The sequence below is a fragment of the Neofelis nebulosa genome, chromosome 11 (genome assembly GCF_028018385.1).
Source record: "Neofelis nebulosa isolate mNeoNeb1 chromosome 11, mNeoNeb1.pri, whole genome shotgun sequence".
Lineage (NCBI taxonomy): Eukaryota > Metazoa > Chordata > Mammalia > Carnivora > Felidae > Neofelis > Neofelis nebulosa.
This window is the reverse complement of record NC_080792.1, coordinates 18,808,999-18,825,579: the sequence shown is the minus strand read 5'-3', so window position 1 is coordinate 18,825,579 and position 16,581 is coordinate 18,808,999. Positions and strand designations below refer to the sequence as shown.

The following is a 16,581-nucleotide window of genomic DNA, read 5'->3' as shown; positions in this document are numbered from 1 at the left end:
CGCAGGGCGAACCTCATCTCACAGAGAGGTACATTAATGTGACCACTGGGTTGGGACCTCCTTCGGACCTGCCGGTTTATGGCCACTTCACTGTTGCCAACTCACTGGTCGCTGATTAAGAAGAGATGCTAATCTGAAGGAGGCAGGGTTAGCATTCTGTGTTGAGCGTTAGGGGCCCAAAAGCCAGGAGGAGGGTCATGCACTTCTAGAGGGCTCTGGGGGCCCTGAAGGAAGGGCCAGCTTTTCTTAGAGAAGCCTTTAGTCTACTCACACTTTTAGATGCATACCAGGACCCCGGAAGCATGGAAGTAACTGTTTTGGCCTTTTGGATTTTTTTTCCCAGTAGAGTTGCCGCATAATGTCACGTGTCCAGGCATACAACATCATGATTCCACGAATGTATACATTATGCCGTGCTCACCACAAGCATAACTGCCACCGGGCACCACACACCACTATCACAGCATCATCGACTACACTCCTTGTGCTGTGCGCTTCATTCCTGTGACATATCTATTCCGTAGCTGGAAGCCTGGATCTCCCACCCCCCACTTCACGCATTTTGCCCATCCCTCCACCCCCTGCCTGCTGGCAGCCGTCAGTTTGTTCTCTGTGTTTACAGATCTGATGCTGCTGCTTTTTTGTTTGGTCATACTGTTTTTTGATTCCATGTGTGAGTGAAATCATACAGTATTTGTCTTTTTCAGTCTAACTCATTTCACTTAGCATAATGCCCTCTAGGTCCATCTATGTTGTCACAAATGACACATTCTCATCTTTTTTTTTGATGGCTGTGTAATATTCGTGTGTGTGTGTGTGTGTGTGTGTATACACCACGTTCTCCTTATCCATTTATTGATGGATTCTTAGGTTGCTTTCTACACCTTAGCTATTGCAAATAATGCTGCCATAAACATAGGGGTGCATATATCTTTTTCAATTGGTATTTTAATTTAGGTAAATGCCCAGTAGTAGAATTATTGAATCATATGGTATTTCTGTTTCTAATTTTTTGAGGAGTATGGAGATACTGGTTTCCATAGTGGCTGTGCCAATTTCCATTTCCCACCACACTGTAGCAAAGGTTCCTTTTTCCCCACATCCTCACCAATACTTTTTGTTTCTTGTGGAAGAAACTATTTCGAAACAAGTATTCTTAAAATTTTTTTAATGTCTTATTTATTTGAGAGAGAGAGAGAGAGAGACCATGAGCGGGATTGGGGCAGAGAGAGAGGGTGACACGGAATCCAAAGCAGGATCTAGGCTCCGTGCTGTCATCACAGAGGCCAACGCAGGGCTCAAACTCACGAACCGCGAGATCGTGACCTGAGCTGAAGTCAGACGCTTAACTAACTGAGCCACCCAGGCATCCCCTTGAATCAAGTTTTGTTAATGGGAGGGTAGCACTCAATTCCATGAGACACCGGGCAGGAAATAAGGGAGCCAAGCAGTGGGCATTAGCAGCACAGGAGGAATTGAATTGGTAAAAGGGAGGACAAGTGTCCAGGCTGAAGGGCCACCTCTGCTCATCCCTGTCTCTCGTGGCCACATGCACACAAAGGCCCAGGATCACCAGAGCTTTCAGTTTTTCAGGAGAGGCCAGAAATCTTGATTTTATGTGATATCTGATGAGTTAGAATATGAGCTCATAAAACTTTTTAAACATTTTTCAATTTAATTGAAACAGGCACCCTTCAGGGGCGCCTGGGTGGCTCAGTCGGTTGGGCGTCCAACTTCGGCTCAGGTCATGATCTCATGGTCCGTGAGTTCGAGCCCCGTGTCAGGCTCTGTGCTGACAGCTCAGAGCCTGGAGCCTGCTTCCGATTCTGTGTCTCCCTCTCTCTCTGCCCCTCCCCCGTTCATGCTCTGTCTCTCTCTGTCTCAAAAATAAACAAACATTAAAAAAAAAATTTAAAAAAAACAACATTTTTCAGCCCAAGCCAAACACATCTCCAATCTGGTTTCAGATTAGGCTGAACCTAAGGGTCTTCAGTTTGCAACCTCTGTCTTAAAGCAAGGCCTTTTACTATCTTAACCATGACATAGGTTTAAATTGGCCCCACAGAATTTCAGGTTTTTAGCAGAACTGAATCTTGATTTTAAAAACCAATTAAAGATGCTTTCCAGTGATCTCAGTAAATTGACCTAGTCAGTGAGAACGGTCATTTTTTCCCTTTTAATTGGTTAACTTTTTACCCTCTTCCGCAATAATTTTCATTTTAGGGTAGGTGGCAGGATAATTATTCAGCAAGCTCACCTTGTTGCTCAATTAGCACCACATTAGGAGCCTAGCACCATGGATAGTTACCATATCTGTTTAATAAAATGTTTAATGAGATGAAATCTGTTTCTAGACTACCTTAGCATGCTAGCTGATACTGATTCTGGGATATATGGTAAGGACCTCCCCCCCCCTCCCCGTTAAATTGTATACTCAAGTAATCCAGTTTTGTGATTATTTACATTTGTCTTATCATTTTTTCCCAGCTTATTGACATATAATTGACATATGACATTGTAGATGTTACAGGTGCCCATGTGATGGTTTGATACACTTATATGTTGGAAAGTGATTACCACCATAGCATTGGCCAACACTTCCGTCTTGTCACGTAATTACCATTTCTTTTTTGTTGATGAGAACATTTAAGATCTACTCCCTTAGCACCTTTCAAATGTCTGTCATCTTTAAGTAAGGAGGAGTAACACAAACATTAATATTACTTATTGGATCCTTATTATATGCCATCATTGCACAGAATGCTACATATATAGTAACTCGTTGAATCTTCACAGAGCTCTTTGAGGCAGGTATTATCAACATCATCATCATCATTCCTGCTTTCTAGACGTGGTACTCCAAGGTTAAGTAACACATCATTTACCCTAGGTCCTTCAGTGTGTAAGTAGTAGAACCCAAAGGCAAGCCAGACAGCCTGACTGAGAGCAGTGTTCTCTGCCAGCCTGAAGCCCAGGGCTTTGCAGTATAACATGTTTTCTCTGAGCGTTGAAAACCGGGCATTATTTTGGATCCCACAGTGCCCTGAAAGTCTAGTGACAGAAAAGAACAAAATCCAAAGAGCACTGAGAAATGGGCTTGTATCCCCACTCCTCCCTCCTTCCCTCCTTTTAGTCACTCAGCTATGAACTATAAGAAGATTCTTACTAAAATTTACCACACATATGGGGCTGAGCTACATAATGCGCCTGATGTTCCCACTGAGACTCAAGGTTCACAATTGTTCATTAAAAAAGAGGCAGTGCCCGGGTGGCTCCGTTGGTTAAGTGTCCAACTCTTGATTTTGGCTCAGGTCATGAACTCAGGGTCATGAGATCAAGTCCCACACCGGGCTCCAAAATGAGTGTGGAACCTGCTTGGGATCCTCTCTCTCCCTTTCTGCCCCTCCCCCCCCCTCAAAATAAATAAAATAAAAACATTAAAAAAAATAGATGGAGATAAACCTTCCTAGTAGTGTCTCCATTGAAGAGAACATATTTCCCCATTCCTTTCCAGACAGAGGGAGGAGACCAACCCACAGCTTGTAAGCAGACTGAATATTGGTTAATGTGGTCGAGGTATGATCTTCCATAGTTGAGTGAAAGGACATTAATACAATATTATGCTAATTTGCTTAGTATGCCAGTGTTTTTAATGACAGTATCATTAAAGTTGAGTATAATTTTTTTATTAGTAAAGACCTTTCATCATAGATGTAGTCTAAAACACAACTCCCTTTTTTTTTTCAGTTCATGGTCAAATCAATGATAGCTATTTGGCAAAGGCTCAAAATGATCCCTGTTAACTTGTTTGTAATAGTATTTGATTTCTGTATGTGTTCAAACCTCCCAACAGGTACGTGTATGTATGTTTACTAATTGTAGCCAAGTGCATTTAAGCCCAGTGTTATTGGTGGGAAATGAAGCGTAAAACATGAAAAATGTATAATTATTAAGGGTTGAAATTATAGTTTTTAACTCCTTCCAGAAGAGGGATATTACGATGCAGCTTTGATTGTTTTTCATTTCAGATGAGTGAGGTTCCTAATTAAGTAAAATTCTTCCCTCTAATGGACATAAGTAAATTAACATATTGGTCCGCCTGTTAATATATGCTTTTCCATTGGACTCACGCTGTCCTCCCAATGCAGAGACAGGTAGCTTCTTCAGAACAAGATTAAAGAAAGCCCTTGGATATATCAGTGGGAGAACTTTGGTTGCTTTTCCTATTTTTCTCACCTAATTTTATAAATAAGGATCATAACAGTATCTAATCTCCATGGCATAACTTGTTCAACATTGAATGCATTTGCATGTGTATGTGTAACAGTTCTGTGGAATGCAGACCGTTAATGACCCTGACTTTTATTTTAGACGATCCATGGACACAAGGGACCAATCACTGCAGTGGCCTTTGCTCCTGATGGACGATATCTTGCCACCTACTCAAATACGGACAGCCACATTTCTTTCTGGCAGGTACGTGTAGATGCTACAGGGTCCTAGGGTATACTGTATGTTTGCTTTTGCTACGTAAGGCTTCCTGTTCTGCCCGCCCTCCCCGCTTCTTTCAACAAATATCACCTATTATTGCTGACTGCTTATGTGCTACATGGCAGCATGCAGGGTGCGCTGAGAATACAGTTAGCAATCTGGAGGTGGGGGTGGGGTCTGCTCTCACGGGGGTTGCAGTCTGTAAATAAGCAAGCAGTTACAATACAGAGGGGAGCCTGAGAATAAGGTTGTGGGACAGATTCACAGAGGAGGTGACATCCGAACTGAGACAGGGTCATGCTGAGTAAGGGCTGGATGGTAAGAGGAGGGCAGAGTGGGTATTTAGGGAGAGAAAGCAGGAGCAGCCTTTCAGTGGTAAGCCAGGGCATGGCGTGCCTGGGGGCCTGGCCGGAAAGGCACGGGGCCAGGGAGGTGCTGCCCAAGGATGCGGGCAACCCCAGCAGGGCAGAGGCCAGGGAGAAGGCAGCGAGTAGTAGCTTCATATCCCGTTTATATTATCTCATCTCTGTTTGCGTTCTGAATTTCCCACATAATGCTCTTCATTCCTGAACTATCAAAACATTTTCAAAACCCCGAGTATCGGGGCACCTGGCTGGTTCAGTTAAGTGTCCAACTTTGGCTCAGGTCATGATTCCGTGTTAGTGTGTTCGAGCCCCGTGTTGGGCTGTCTGCTGTCAGCATAGTGCCCGCTTTGGATCCTCTGTCCCCCTGTCTCTCTGCTCCTCTCCTGCTGGTTCTTTCTCTCTCTCTCTCCTCTCTGCCTCTCAAAAATGAAATAAGCATTAAAAAAAAAATTTAAACAAAAAAACCAAAACCCCGAGATCATTGAGTGGCAGTTCATGAGGATGCCTATGTTTAATTGTGACTAAAATGCATATTAACTTTGAGCACCTAATTTTTACAGTAGAACTTGTTTTATCCTCAAAAATTAATCTCCATTCCATCTTTTTAATTACCTTACTCCTGATAATTGGTAAAAAAAATTTAAACATTACCAACTCCCTCCCCGACGAAAAGCCAATTTAAAATTTTGTTATTACCTTTACTCTCCTAAGATGCGTGTATGTTTTATGAGATTCAGTTTATTGCCTTGAAAGCTAAAAAAAAAAAAAAAAAAATTAAAGTTTAAATAAGACTTCAGCACAACTTGATGATGGTTTTTAAAAAATCAATAGCTAATAAAATGTAAAACAGATACAATAAATTGCTTAATTCACAACATACTATTAAACCTTGACAACTTCCAAATCTGTCACAGACTTTTCCCTACTCTTCATTTAATTTCGTTTTCCAGTTTGTTTTCTCATTACCTTTTCTCCCAGAATATAGCTCCCGCATCTTAATTGGCTCCTATTAAACTCTCTTCCTCGGCGGCCTCCCCGGTGCCCGTATCCCCCAGTGGCTACCGTGGGACCCGTGGTTAGCGCTGCCAGCAGCCCCACGGCGAGCCCGTTAGGCGTCCGTAGAGTGACCCTCGCACCAGTGCTTCCTTAAAGGGTTTCCCCACCAAGCGTGTTTTCCACACGGTGGTCTCTGCACGCCACCTGTACCTTGGCACACAGTTTCTGCTCTTCCCTGTGCCCTTGGAATCCCAGACGAGTGTTCACGTAAAGCTCCACATTCATGCAAAACATCTCCTGGGCACCAAAGCACCAGGTGCTGGCCAGTGCTTCAGGGGTACGGAGTCAGCCAGTCCCAAGTCCCTGCTTTCAAGGACCTTGTGTTTGTCCACGTTTTCTTCTTTGGAATAAACAAACACAAGTCTTTTTGGTTTTGTTCAACGTGACTTCCTCAGAACGTGAAATTTGTTATATAAAGGAACACCTCCTACCTTCGCCAGATTTGCAGCTGTTGCCGATATTTTCCTGAATTTCTGCGTGACAAATGTTTTTTCCCTTATCTAGTGACTCAAGGTTCTGTTTGGATATGTTCATCCGTTCCTTGATTTTTTTTTGTTTTTTCTACTTGTATCCACATTCCTGCCTAGTGCGCTGAGGGATTTATGGTTAGCATCCTTTCTTACCTCAGAGCTGAAGATCATTCATTACGGAGATGGTACTTTGCGAGAACCTCTTCTCATCCTCCACTTCCCCTCTTCGGGCTCCTGCTGCTGCCTCTGGGCTTTGCCGAGGACACTTGAACCCGTGCCTGTGCGTGTGGCAGTGCGCACAGGGGGGCCACAGCGCACTTCCTTGGTGCACACGCTCATCGTGCTGTCCGCACACGTGGGTGTCCCACGCACAGAGCACGGGGACTGCTCAGGCAACACCCAGGTCTTTTTGCCTCTAAACCCAATGTCAGGATGGAAAATGCAACCCATGTCTTAAATTAATACCCAGTTTGGTCTTGAAATTTAAGCGGAAAGCACAGAAACATGTCCGCTTTTATCAAGAAAACACAATAAAACCTCTTCCAGAGTATACGTATAGGGGGGTTGATTTGAATTAAAGGGAGTCCAGAAAGCAATGGTGGATCTCCCACTGCTTTCCCAAAATAGGCTTTGCTGATTTATTTAGATACATATTGTTTAGTTCTAGTGATGTATGATGATACTTTTATATTATTCCAGTAAATGTACTGTAATATATTTTGAAAACTTAATGAAGTCTTATTAATACAGGACCTTACAAAAGCTATGAGCTATTAAAATCTTTGCTGAGAAACGAGTGTTAATGAGAAATATCGGTTGGATAATTACTCAAGTGAGACTTAGTAAAAGGTTTGTGTGCAGCATTACTTACACTGAGAATTGCATTAAAACACTTCCTGTTTTGATGAATTACATCTGTATGTGTTTCTATGTGTTCAGAAAATAATCTTCACGGGACTGGTTTGGTGAAGCATTCTTTCTAAAGGGAAGGGAAAAACCAACGTTGCATTTTTGTCATTTACAAACTCAGCTACTGAATGATGTCATCAAGCAGCCTTCTAAGCCCTTTGATTCTCCAGCTACATATTCCTCCAAGTTGAATATTTCATGTCAGGGTATCTGTTCACATTTGAGCAAGGGGAATTGAGTAATGAAATCAAATACGGCCATGGTTCTCTCACCTAAATTTCACCACTATCCTCCAACTAGTGAATATCCTCTTTCAGAAATGCTAAAAATAAATTAGATGGATAGTGGTTTCACTTATTTTTATGTATTCCTTCATAGAATGGAACACTATTCAGCCCTTTAAAAAGGGTGCTGTAGGGGCATCTGGGTGGCTCAGTCAGTTAAGCATCTGACTTCGGCTCCGGTCATGATGTCATTCGATCCCCACGTCTGGCTCTGGGCTGACAGCTCAGAGCCTGGAACCTGCTACCGATTCTGTGTCTCCCTTTGGATTCTCTGCCCCTCCCCCACTCACGTTCTCTCCGTCTCTCTCTGTCTCTCTCAAAAATAAATAAACATTAAAAAAAAAAATTTTTTTTAAGGATGCTATAAATCTGTGGCCATTAGCATCAACGTTTTGTTGAATGAAAAAGGCAGATTGTGAAACTGCCTTTTAATTCGAGCCTATTTACATAAAACTCCTTAAATCTGCCTCTTACATGTACATATATTTGGAGGTCTAGAAAGAAGTTTACCAGAATGTTAGTGATTGTCTCTAGGAAGTAAGATTTGGGGGGATTTTTGCTTTCTCTCTTCTACTTCTCTTTATTATTTAAATGTTCCACAGTGAGTATTTACTGTCCTTGTAATCAAGAAAAAATTCAGTGTTACCAAAAAATACTCTAATCCCAGGTAGTTTTTAATCATTTGAGGCTCAAATGAATAGTTTGAGCCTGTCCCATAGTTTGTAAGCCTGTCACTGGTCAAGAAAATACTAATATCCAATAACAAAACGGTTCATTGTCACAGTGAGCGTTCTTTGGCTGAGCTTATTGGGAAGATGAATACTCACCCTTCCTACTTCAGGTTATCTGTCTTCAGAAGAGGTCACAGGGTAAGGATGGTCTGAGGAACAGCACGTTAGAGTGAACCTGAGGTCCTCGTCCTTCCAGGGGCACGCACCTGTAACAGTGCTGCGCCGTGTGGAATTTCATTCAGCTGTTCCACCGCAGGAAGGCTGCGTGACCCTTCCGAAGGCATTTATCCATCAGTTTATCAAATGGTTTATCAGTCATTCATGGGATGGCTCAGCTCAGAAGGAGATGCCAGGCGCAATGATGGACTTCTTGTTGAAGTTTTCCATTGGTAGCATTTCTGTAAGGTACTCTCTCCCTCTCTCTTTGGCCCTCAACCCAATTCTTCTATGTGGCTAAATTTTGAAGGAAAGAAGTAAAAATAAGGAAGTGTCCGCGCCTATTGGGCACCCTTAGCATTTTGAGCCACCAGCAGAACTCAGGCGTCATCCATATTTTCATAGAAAATCCATAAAGAATGAAAACTCCTTTGTAGCTATTTATCAACTGAGAAATGAGATTTTTTTTTTTTTTTAAACACAGTATGCCTGTTGATACCAGTTAATTTTAACCACCAATTTTCTGGGTCATTTGGATCTGTTCTATTAAAGAACTCAATTATCATGTACTGTTACTTTCTGTACAAGCGAGAGCCATCAAATCACGCTCACCACTGCTGTTCATATATAAAATATCTGGGAACCCTCAGAAAGCAAGAAGACATTGATTTTTGTCTTGTATGGAGTTCTTGGGAAAAGGGAAGGAAGCAAGGAAAGAAGTTTTTGGAGAAGGACAGTAAGGTACTGTCTGACTTTAAATGTTAACTTTAACAGAAAGAGTTAATGATAACCATACATTTGGTTTTAAAATGTGACCTCGTACACTAGTGATTTTTTTTCACCTCTGTGTTGTGTTCGGCACTATTATTAATGCAGGAAAATCAGTAACATTAGTCATCTTAAAAGGGTTATTACTCAAGATGATTTAAATTGTGAAAATGTCAGTGGAGCCTGCATGCATCCTGCTAGAGATGCCATGATTTACGCCCTCTGACACCATCGTGCTGCTGAGAAGGGCCAGAAAAAAGAATGGCTTATATTTTGCACTGATCCAAATGCAGAGCATGATATCAGCAATAACACATCTTAAATGTCCTAGGATTTGCCAAGGTTTCGTGTGTCAAGCATTTGTGTCCATAATCTGCATGCTTCACACAAAAACCCCAGAATCTTCTGCGTTTAGACGATGGTTATACTGGAGACAAGAGTTGGAAATGAAAATTAATGCAAAGAAGACTAATATTTTTGAGACCTCTTTTCTTACGTGCTCTACGCTTTCCGTGTGATTTGCAATAGCACAAAAGATGTGTATTAAAAAGATGTCAAGTAGTATGTAGAATCTACCGGATTCCTCTGACCCCGTCGCTCAGGCTCCCTGAGATACCCGCCATTTAGTATTCACACTTTGACCGGAACGCGTGGTTTGTTCACGGGCCATAATTTCCATGTTATTTTTCACCAATGTGGATGGATTAAAAGAACTTAACATTCAAATCCGATCCCCAAAAGCCACCCAAAAGCAAATCAGCTGATTAAAAACATATGGCCAATAAAGTGTTAAAAGAATTCTGCCTTCAGCGTGGCAGCGAAACAGTGAGCCACAGATACAGTGTTAAGATGCAATTGATTCTCGGTTTCCCCTTGGAAATGAACTAGAGATTTCCAGAGACTGAATTCCGTAAGAAAGCAGGTGAGGAGGGAAGTGTGGGTACCTGTGGAGGGGGGAGGGGGTTCCGTTTTGAGCTTTGATCCAGGAACGTGTCCACTTTGCTGCTTTTCCTTGAACAAGCCGTGAGTCCCCAGTCGAGTGTGGGTGGACTTGTCCTTCCCGGCTGCGGTGAGCACCGTGGCGACGCGGGAAGGGCCCACCATCGCCAGAGACTGTCGGGCCTGTTCAGTTACCATCGGGAATTTAGCCCCCTCCTCAAAGACTGATGGCCTTTCCTGCTGTCGGGTGCTCCCCACGGAGTGAAATTCCTGTGGGCGGATGCTTTCATGGTAACAGCATCACAAGGGTTCCCCCCGCCCCGGCTGAGAACAGACTCTCAGCCGAGCCGGAGGCAGCGGCCGGCAGAGAGTGACCCGAGGCGTGAGTCCCTCCACCCCGCCGCGCGGCAGGGAAGGGAGAGGGTTCTGTAAGTGATGCGCGTGCTCTCGTGTCCCCGTGTCCCCCCAGATGAACACGTCGCTGCTGGGAAGCATCGGCATGCTGAACTCGGCCCCTCAGCTGCGCTGCATCAAAACCTACCAGGTGCCGCCCGTGCAGCCCGCCTCGCCCGGCTCGCACAACGCCCTCCGCCTGGCCCGGCTCATCTGGACGTCCAACCGCAACGTCATCCTCATGGCCCACGACGGGAAGGAGCACCGCTTCATGGTCTAGTGCTGGGGGCCGCTGCCCTGACCGCATCCGAGCCCCGTCCACTCTGGAGGCCGAGACTCCTCTGTCCCTACTCACCCGGATCGTTCCTCAGTGCCTGCCACGCCAGTGTCACCCCGGGGCGCGGCCGAGGCTGTGTCACCTCCACACGGTCCTCGGGGGGCGGACCCCCCGCCCGTGTCCCCTGTGATCCAGAGGCATGCACACCCCGCCCTGCAGGAGTGGCCCTTGTGTGGACATTAGGTCGTTTTCCCCCCTGGGGGGTGGGGGTGCCCGCGGTCCCTAGGAGCACCCCTGTGGCTTGGTGCACCAGAAGCCTCCAAATCAGTAAGCACTGTGATTGCATTCCCAGCCCAGATCAGCATTTTCCTAGAGCTAAACCCCACCTCTGAAGTGCTGCTTGACCCTGGTCGTTTGACATTGGGTTTTGACGTAATGTGGCAGTCCTAATTAGCGAAGTTATTTCCCTTTGGATTTCCTAAAATACATTATTGTTTACCAAAAAGATTCTGTGTTTACATGGTTGGGTTGTTTGTTTTTTTGGGGTTTTTTTTTTGCCCCATGATTGCTAGGAAGCTCTTCAATCCAGTTTCCTAGGGTTTAACCCCTTGCTTCTTGATTAACACCTAACAGATTTGAGATCATTGAGAAAATAAATATATTTTAAAAAAATATACAGAAAAAAAAAGTTTCCCAGACAGCCTTCTAAAATGCCCATATCCTGCTTAGTAATATATTTAGTAGTTTAAAATAAAAATCATCACTATTTATGATCTAGTTAATATAATTATCCAGTCACTATAATCTCTTAAATGGACTTTTATAATAAAGAATCGAGTTTGGAAGCATAGCATATACCTAAATAAGAAGTCCCTTGTGTCTGTTGCTAGAGGTCCTTTCAAGAAAGACCTTACCCCTTCCCTCCAGAAACCTTACAGACCCACAGTTCCCATGCCTACGACCTATGTCAGTTATCATGTAATAGTTACAATTCAGCCTTTGAACTGATCAATTAAAGGAAAACTAAGACAGCATTTCTTTTACACAAGTATCCTAGAAAAATGGTACCCAAGACACAAGCATTCAGGAGTATGTAGAAAATGTGAGGGCTCTCAAATAATTTGAGCAAACATTGCAATGAGGGTGTTCATTACACTTCCAAGTAAGCTTTAACTGGGTTGCTCTCTTCTTACGTCAAATTATGCTCATTCTCAGTAATGGGAAAAAAAATCCACAAAATAATATTTTGTATGAATTGCTCCTAACAAATCTTGATCTGTACATAGCTGGGGATTTGGTTGTTTGGTTGGTTGTTGATTGGTTGGTTAGGTGGGCACAATGGTTTATTAAGTGCAAACACAGAAAATGATTTATTCACAGAAAATATGCGAAGTTTACAGAGGAACCAAAATGATAATGGGAGCATTTAATTGGAAAAGCGTATATTGTCAAGAGTTTATGTAACCTAGGGGGGAAAAAAAAAAAAAGGATCACAGTCCAGGAACAGATCTATCTGTTACTGAAACAGATTTTTAAAGAACATGTTAAGAAATTAAGACCACCGGAACGTCTCTTTCCTATTGATACGAAGTACGTTATTTCCATTGGTGGCAAACCTCTCCTGTTCGTTGGTTTTAGACTTTGGGTGTTCTTTCAAAAGTGAATTTATGCCACATGCATGTACATTGTATTTATAAAGATTATATATGTAGTTTCCAAGGAAGAAACAAAGAACTATATACAGCGTAGGCTCTATTTGTCTGGTGAATATGCTGTTGTGTTCAATATAGATAGAGAAACCTGAGGTAAACAAAAGGGGCACGTGGTTTTTCCAGCGGGCTCCTGAGTCTTCTCGATACCCAGCACGTGTTTACTTGGTAAACTTAAATAGGGACTAATTTATTCTAGACTACAAAGTTGTTTCGGAATGATGAAGTAAAAGAATAGAGAGATTTGTAAAACAAAATGCACTGGGGAAAAGACGTGAGATGGTAGGCAGGCCACCAAATACACGATGGACCACTCCGCAGAAATGGAACAAAGCAGAGCCGTGAGGGCCTGGGGTAAAAACAGTCTGGGCAGTGAGCATGGGCCAGCCTGTCCCACATTCTGCCTGCAAAGACAGCCAACATCATTGGCCAGTAGAACATCACTCTTAGAAAACTTGGGTGGATGATGTTGGATGGCTCGACATCTCTAACTGCTGAGTGAATATTTGCATTCTTGTTAACACAGATCTCCCCTTGGCTATTTTGACAACTCTAGTCCCAGACTTCATCGCAGCTTAGACTTCTCAGCACTGAGGTAAACTTTGTATCGTCATCCCAGTGTATGCTTTTTAGTGTTCTGTTGATTTCGGTGGCACTGTATTTGGACCCATCCTTGTACGTGTGGAGACATACGTGGCTTCACTGGTAGTTTAAAATGCAGTGATTGAACTGTGTACAGCGAGTGAATTAAAATGTCTGCCTCTCAAGACATTGCCACTTATTAGATCCTATATGTGCTGAACGCCCCTGTGTACATATGTGTGTTAAATAAAACTGAATTGTACTGAAGATTGTTTTTCTCATTAAAAACATTGTTCACTCTTCTTAAACATTCTCAGTTGAAATCCATATCCCCCTTCCCCCCCCCCCACCCCGCCTACTCGGGTACCAAATTAAGCCTTCTATTTCTATGTAATTATTCACTTCCCTGGAGAGCTAGCTTCAGGAAAGGCTAACTTGTCACAAAGGACAGTAGAACAGTCCAGAAGGAAGAAAGACACTTCCAAAGTGTGAGGGAAACAACTCAACAGCACCCTCTGTGGTTTGGGCAAGGGAATTGCATGCATGTTCCTTTATCTTTACCTCAAGTTGCTCCTAAACGGACTGTGAATTGTACCGTATTCTATTCCGTCAGATTTTGATGACGTGGTTGACTGCCATGGATGGGGGGCGATGGACGGAGATGATTAAATTCATTTCCTTTAAGAGTCGGTTTGGAGTTGAATTTGAATCCCTGGGGTAATGGATGTAATTGGTTTTCAGAAAAAGCAAGAGTAACAAAACAGGTCATCGTCGCTCAGAGAGGGTTATACGTACAAGTGGCGAATGTGCTTCTTTACCTTTTCACATAAGAATGTAGAACAGCTTAAATTGAACCAGTCATCAGGTAGCAGTATACTTTTCCTTCAGAAATAGATAGACATGAAGGGAACTGACTGCCACATCTTCAGCCCTGTTCAGATGCCCAGTGTCCATCCCAGGAATTGCTTTAACGTCTCCTGGTGGCTTAAGTGTGTCCTTATAGGGAAAATAGGGGCAGTCCCAGTCCTGTATGATTGGTGATCACATAAACTGATCAAATGTGGAAAGGGCATGACATTAATAGGAAGGTAAAGCCAAGCAGTGCTGGATGAACTTTCACCTTTCACCCCTTCGGCTGACTGACAGAGCTGAGTGTTGAAGAAAATCAATACTTTGGAGCCAGGAGGGAAATATTTCCAACCTCTAACTAGAGAATGTATTTTGACAAGGCCAAGATAATCCAAGCTGCACAGGAGAAAGAGAAAAGAAGACTCATTTTTAAAGCTTGACACTTCAAGGTGTTTTTGTACAATGGTTTAGAGATCGTCAATACATACAAATACCAAAGGTCAGAAAGAAAAGCCAGAAGAATTTCAAAAATTAGATGTTCAGTTCTTTTTGCTGTTTACAAACTAAAAAAAAAAAAAAACAAACAAAAAACAAAAGAAAGACGGCAGAGAGGTGTGTGCCTGTAATTGTTGTTTAAATGAACCGAGCTCACAACGTGTGCTTGGAGGTTATCATCCCTCTTTAATCAAACCTTACATTTTCTCGAGGCAGCACTATAAATATCGAATGCCTAAAAAGGTGTTTAGGCTTCTTGCTTCTGTACATTTTTTTCAAAAACCTGAATCGTTTTTTGAGTAGTTACACCATTTGGGGGGCACATCTCGGAATCTTAATTTTTGGATTCATGTTGATCCTGCCAGGATGGACTGGTAAATCTTAGACCCTTCTTCGTATTTGGATCATTATTTGCATGAGAAAAGAGTTCGTGTGCCTACTGAACTTGAGTTGTTTCTAGTTTTCCTAGTCCCTTTAAGCAAATTACTAACAAAAGTATTTTAATTAGTGCCCTGCTGAGTGAGAGGCTGACACATCTCTAGGAAGAAGGTTAGCAATTCGCTCCACTCTTACCAGCAAGATTAGATCCATTCATTCTGTGGACAGATGCCTCCATCAAACGGATATAGATTCTTTTCTTTCCTACAGATAAGAAAATGAAGTCGAAGGGTGACCATACCTTCCAGCCAAGCTCAGGACAAAGGACTCCTGAGTACTCTAAGTATCTAACCCTGTTTTCTCATGCAGGTGCAACAGAAGGCATGCCGTAAACATATGCTAATTGTGTATTAAAATAACAGTGAAAATACGGCCTTAATTTGTATGCCCTCTTTCTCATTAAAAAATTCCACTCTGTTCTGAAAAGATAGGTCTGGCTGGAGATTTTAAATTTTATGTTTCAAAAGGAGGACAGAATACTGAGGCCAAGAGTCCTCAGTGTTCTGAATCTCCCAGAGAAGGGCAGGAACCTAGCACACGCCTGATTTGCAGTAGGTTATCAAGTAAATCTGTATTGCACTTGTTAAATCCATGAGATGATAACCTGTAGAAGGCTTGTTATGGCACCAAGTGGGGTGCCTGGGTGGCTCAGTCAGTTAAGTGTCCACTCTTGGATTTCGGCTCAGGTCATGATCTCACAGTTCGTGAGTTTGGGCCCCACATTGGGCTCCGTGCAGACACTCTCCCTCTCTCTCTGCCCCTCCAGTGTGTGTTCCCCCTCTCCTCTGTCTCTCTCAAAATAAACTCTAAAAAAGAGTGACACATAGTAAGCATGTGAGATGATAATTTTTAGTAGATGTGTAGAAGTCCTTCCTTATTGAACATAAACAAGATTGGAAATTATTTGTGTTCTTTGGAAAATGGTTGGACTTTTGTGTCTTTATCTCTATCTGGACTCTAATAATAGGTCTGGACATTTACCCAAAGGATTGTCTGTGTGGTTCTCCCTGAATTCACCGTGTCCTTCACCATGTTGCTGTGTGTGACTGTCTTCTCCCTAAAACTTGCAGACACTGACAAGTCCCAAAATACATGCCAGTGGATGGGACCACTTGATTATGGGTGTTGGAAGTTATAACTGAATCCTCAAAAAGAAAGTAGTTCATATTAAATTTAGACTCACATTGGCATCCAGGATGACTTTGATTACTTATATGAATATCTTCAAAATATACATCTATGAAAATTGAACAAGACTGTGGACAAAGTATCATAAGGTAGGTTTCATGGAATCCCCAAAGCCCAGGAAACTGAAGGTTTAGGTTCTATTGCCAACATCTTGTTTTGACTAGTATCAAAATGACTTAGCCCTTCAGTTTACCCAAATGTGAACTGTGTGGTCTAAAACTTTACCCACCCAGTGGCACTTGAGGTTTTAGCGGTTGATGGATTTCTGGATAAATTTATGGATAATTGGAAGATCCTGCAATGAAACATTTTTATCCATTTGCAAGCTTTTACTGAATCTTAGTATATGCCAAACATAGGTTCTATATTCTATTTTCCTCACTGATGAACTCACAGGCTAGCAAAGGCCACACAACACTATGGAACAAGTGCCAAAAACAAATGGGAAAGAGCGATGAGAACATTGGAAGTGATTCATTCT

At 42.7% G+C, this 16,581-nt stretch overlaps 1 protein-coding gene across 4 annotated transcripts in view; it reads left to right on the top strand.

Annotated features, from left to right (window-relative positions):
* The window catches only part of WDR7 (WD repeat domain 7), a 357,356-nt gene extending 343,959 nt beyond the window's left edge, over positions 1-13,397 (top strand). For all 4 annotated transcript variants that reach the window (XM_058691984.1, XM_058691985.1, XM_058691986.1 and 1 more), the window contains 2 exons: positions 4,372-4,476; positions 10,639-13,397. In XM_058691984.1, the coding sequence (XP_058547967.1) occupies positions 4,372-4,476; positions 10,639-10,842 (309 nt within the window). In that variant the 3' untranslated portion in view covers positions 10,843-13,397. The remainder of the gene's footprint in view (positions 1-4,371; positions 4,477-10,638) is intronic.
* The last annotated feature ends 3,184 nt before the right edge of the window (positions 13,398-16,581 follow it).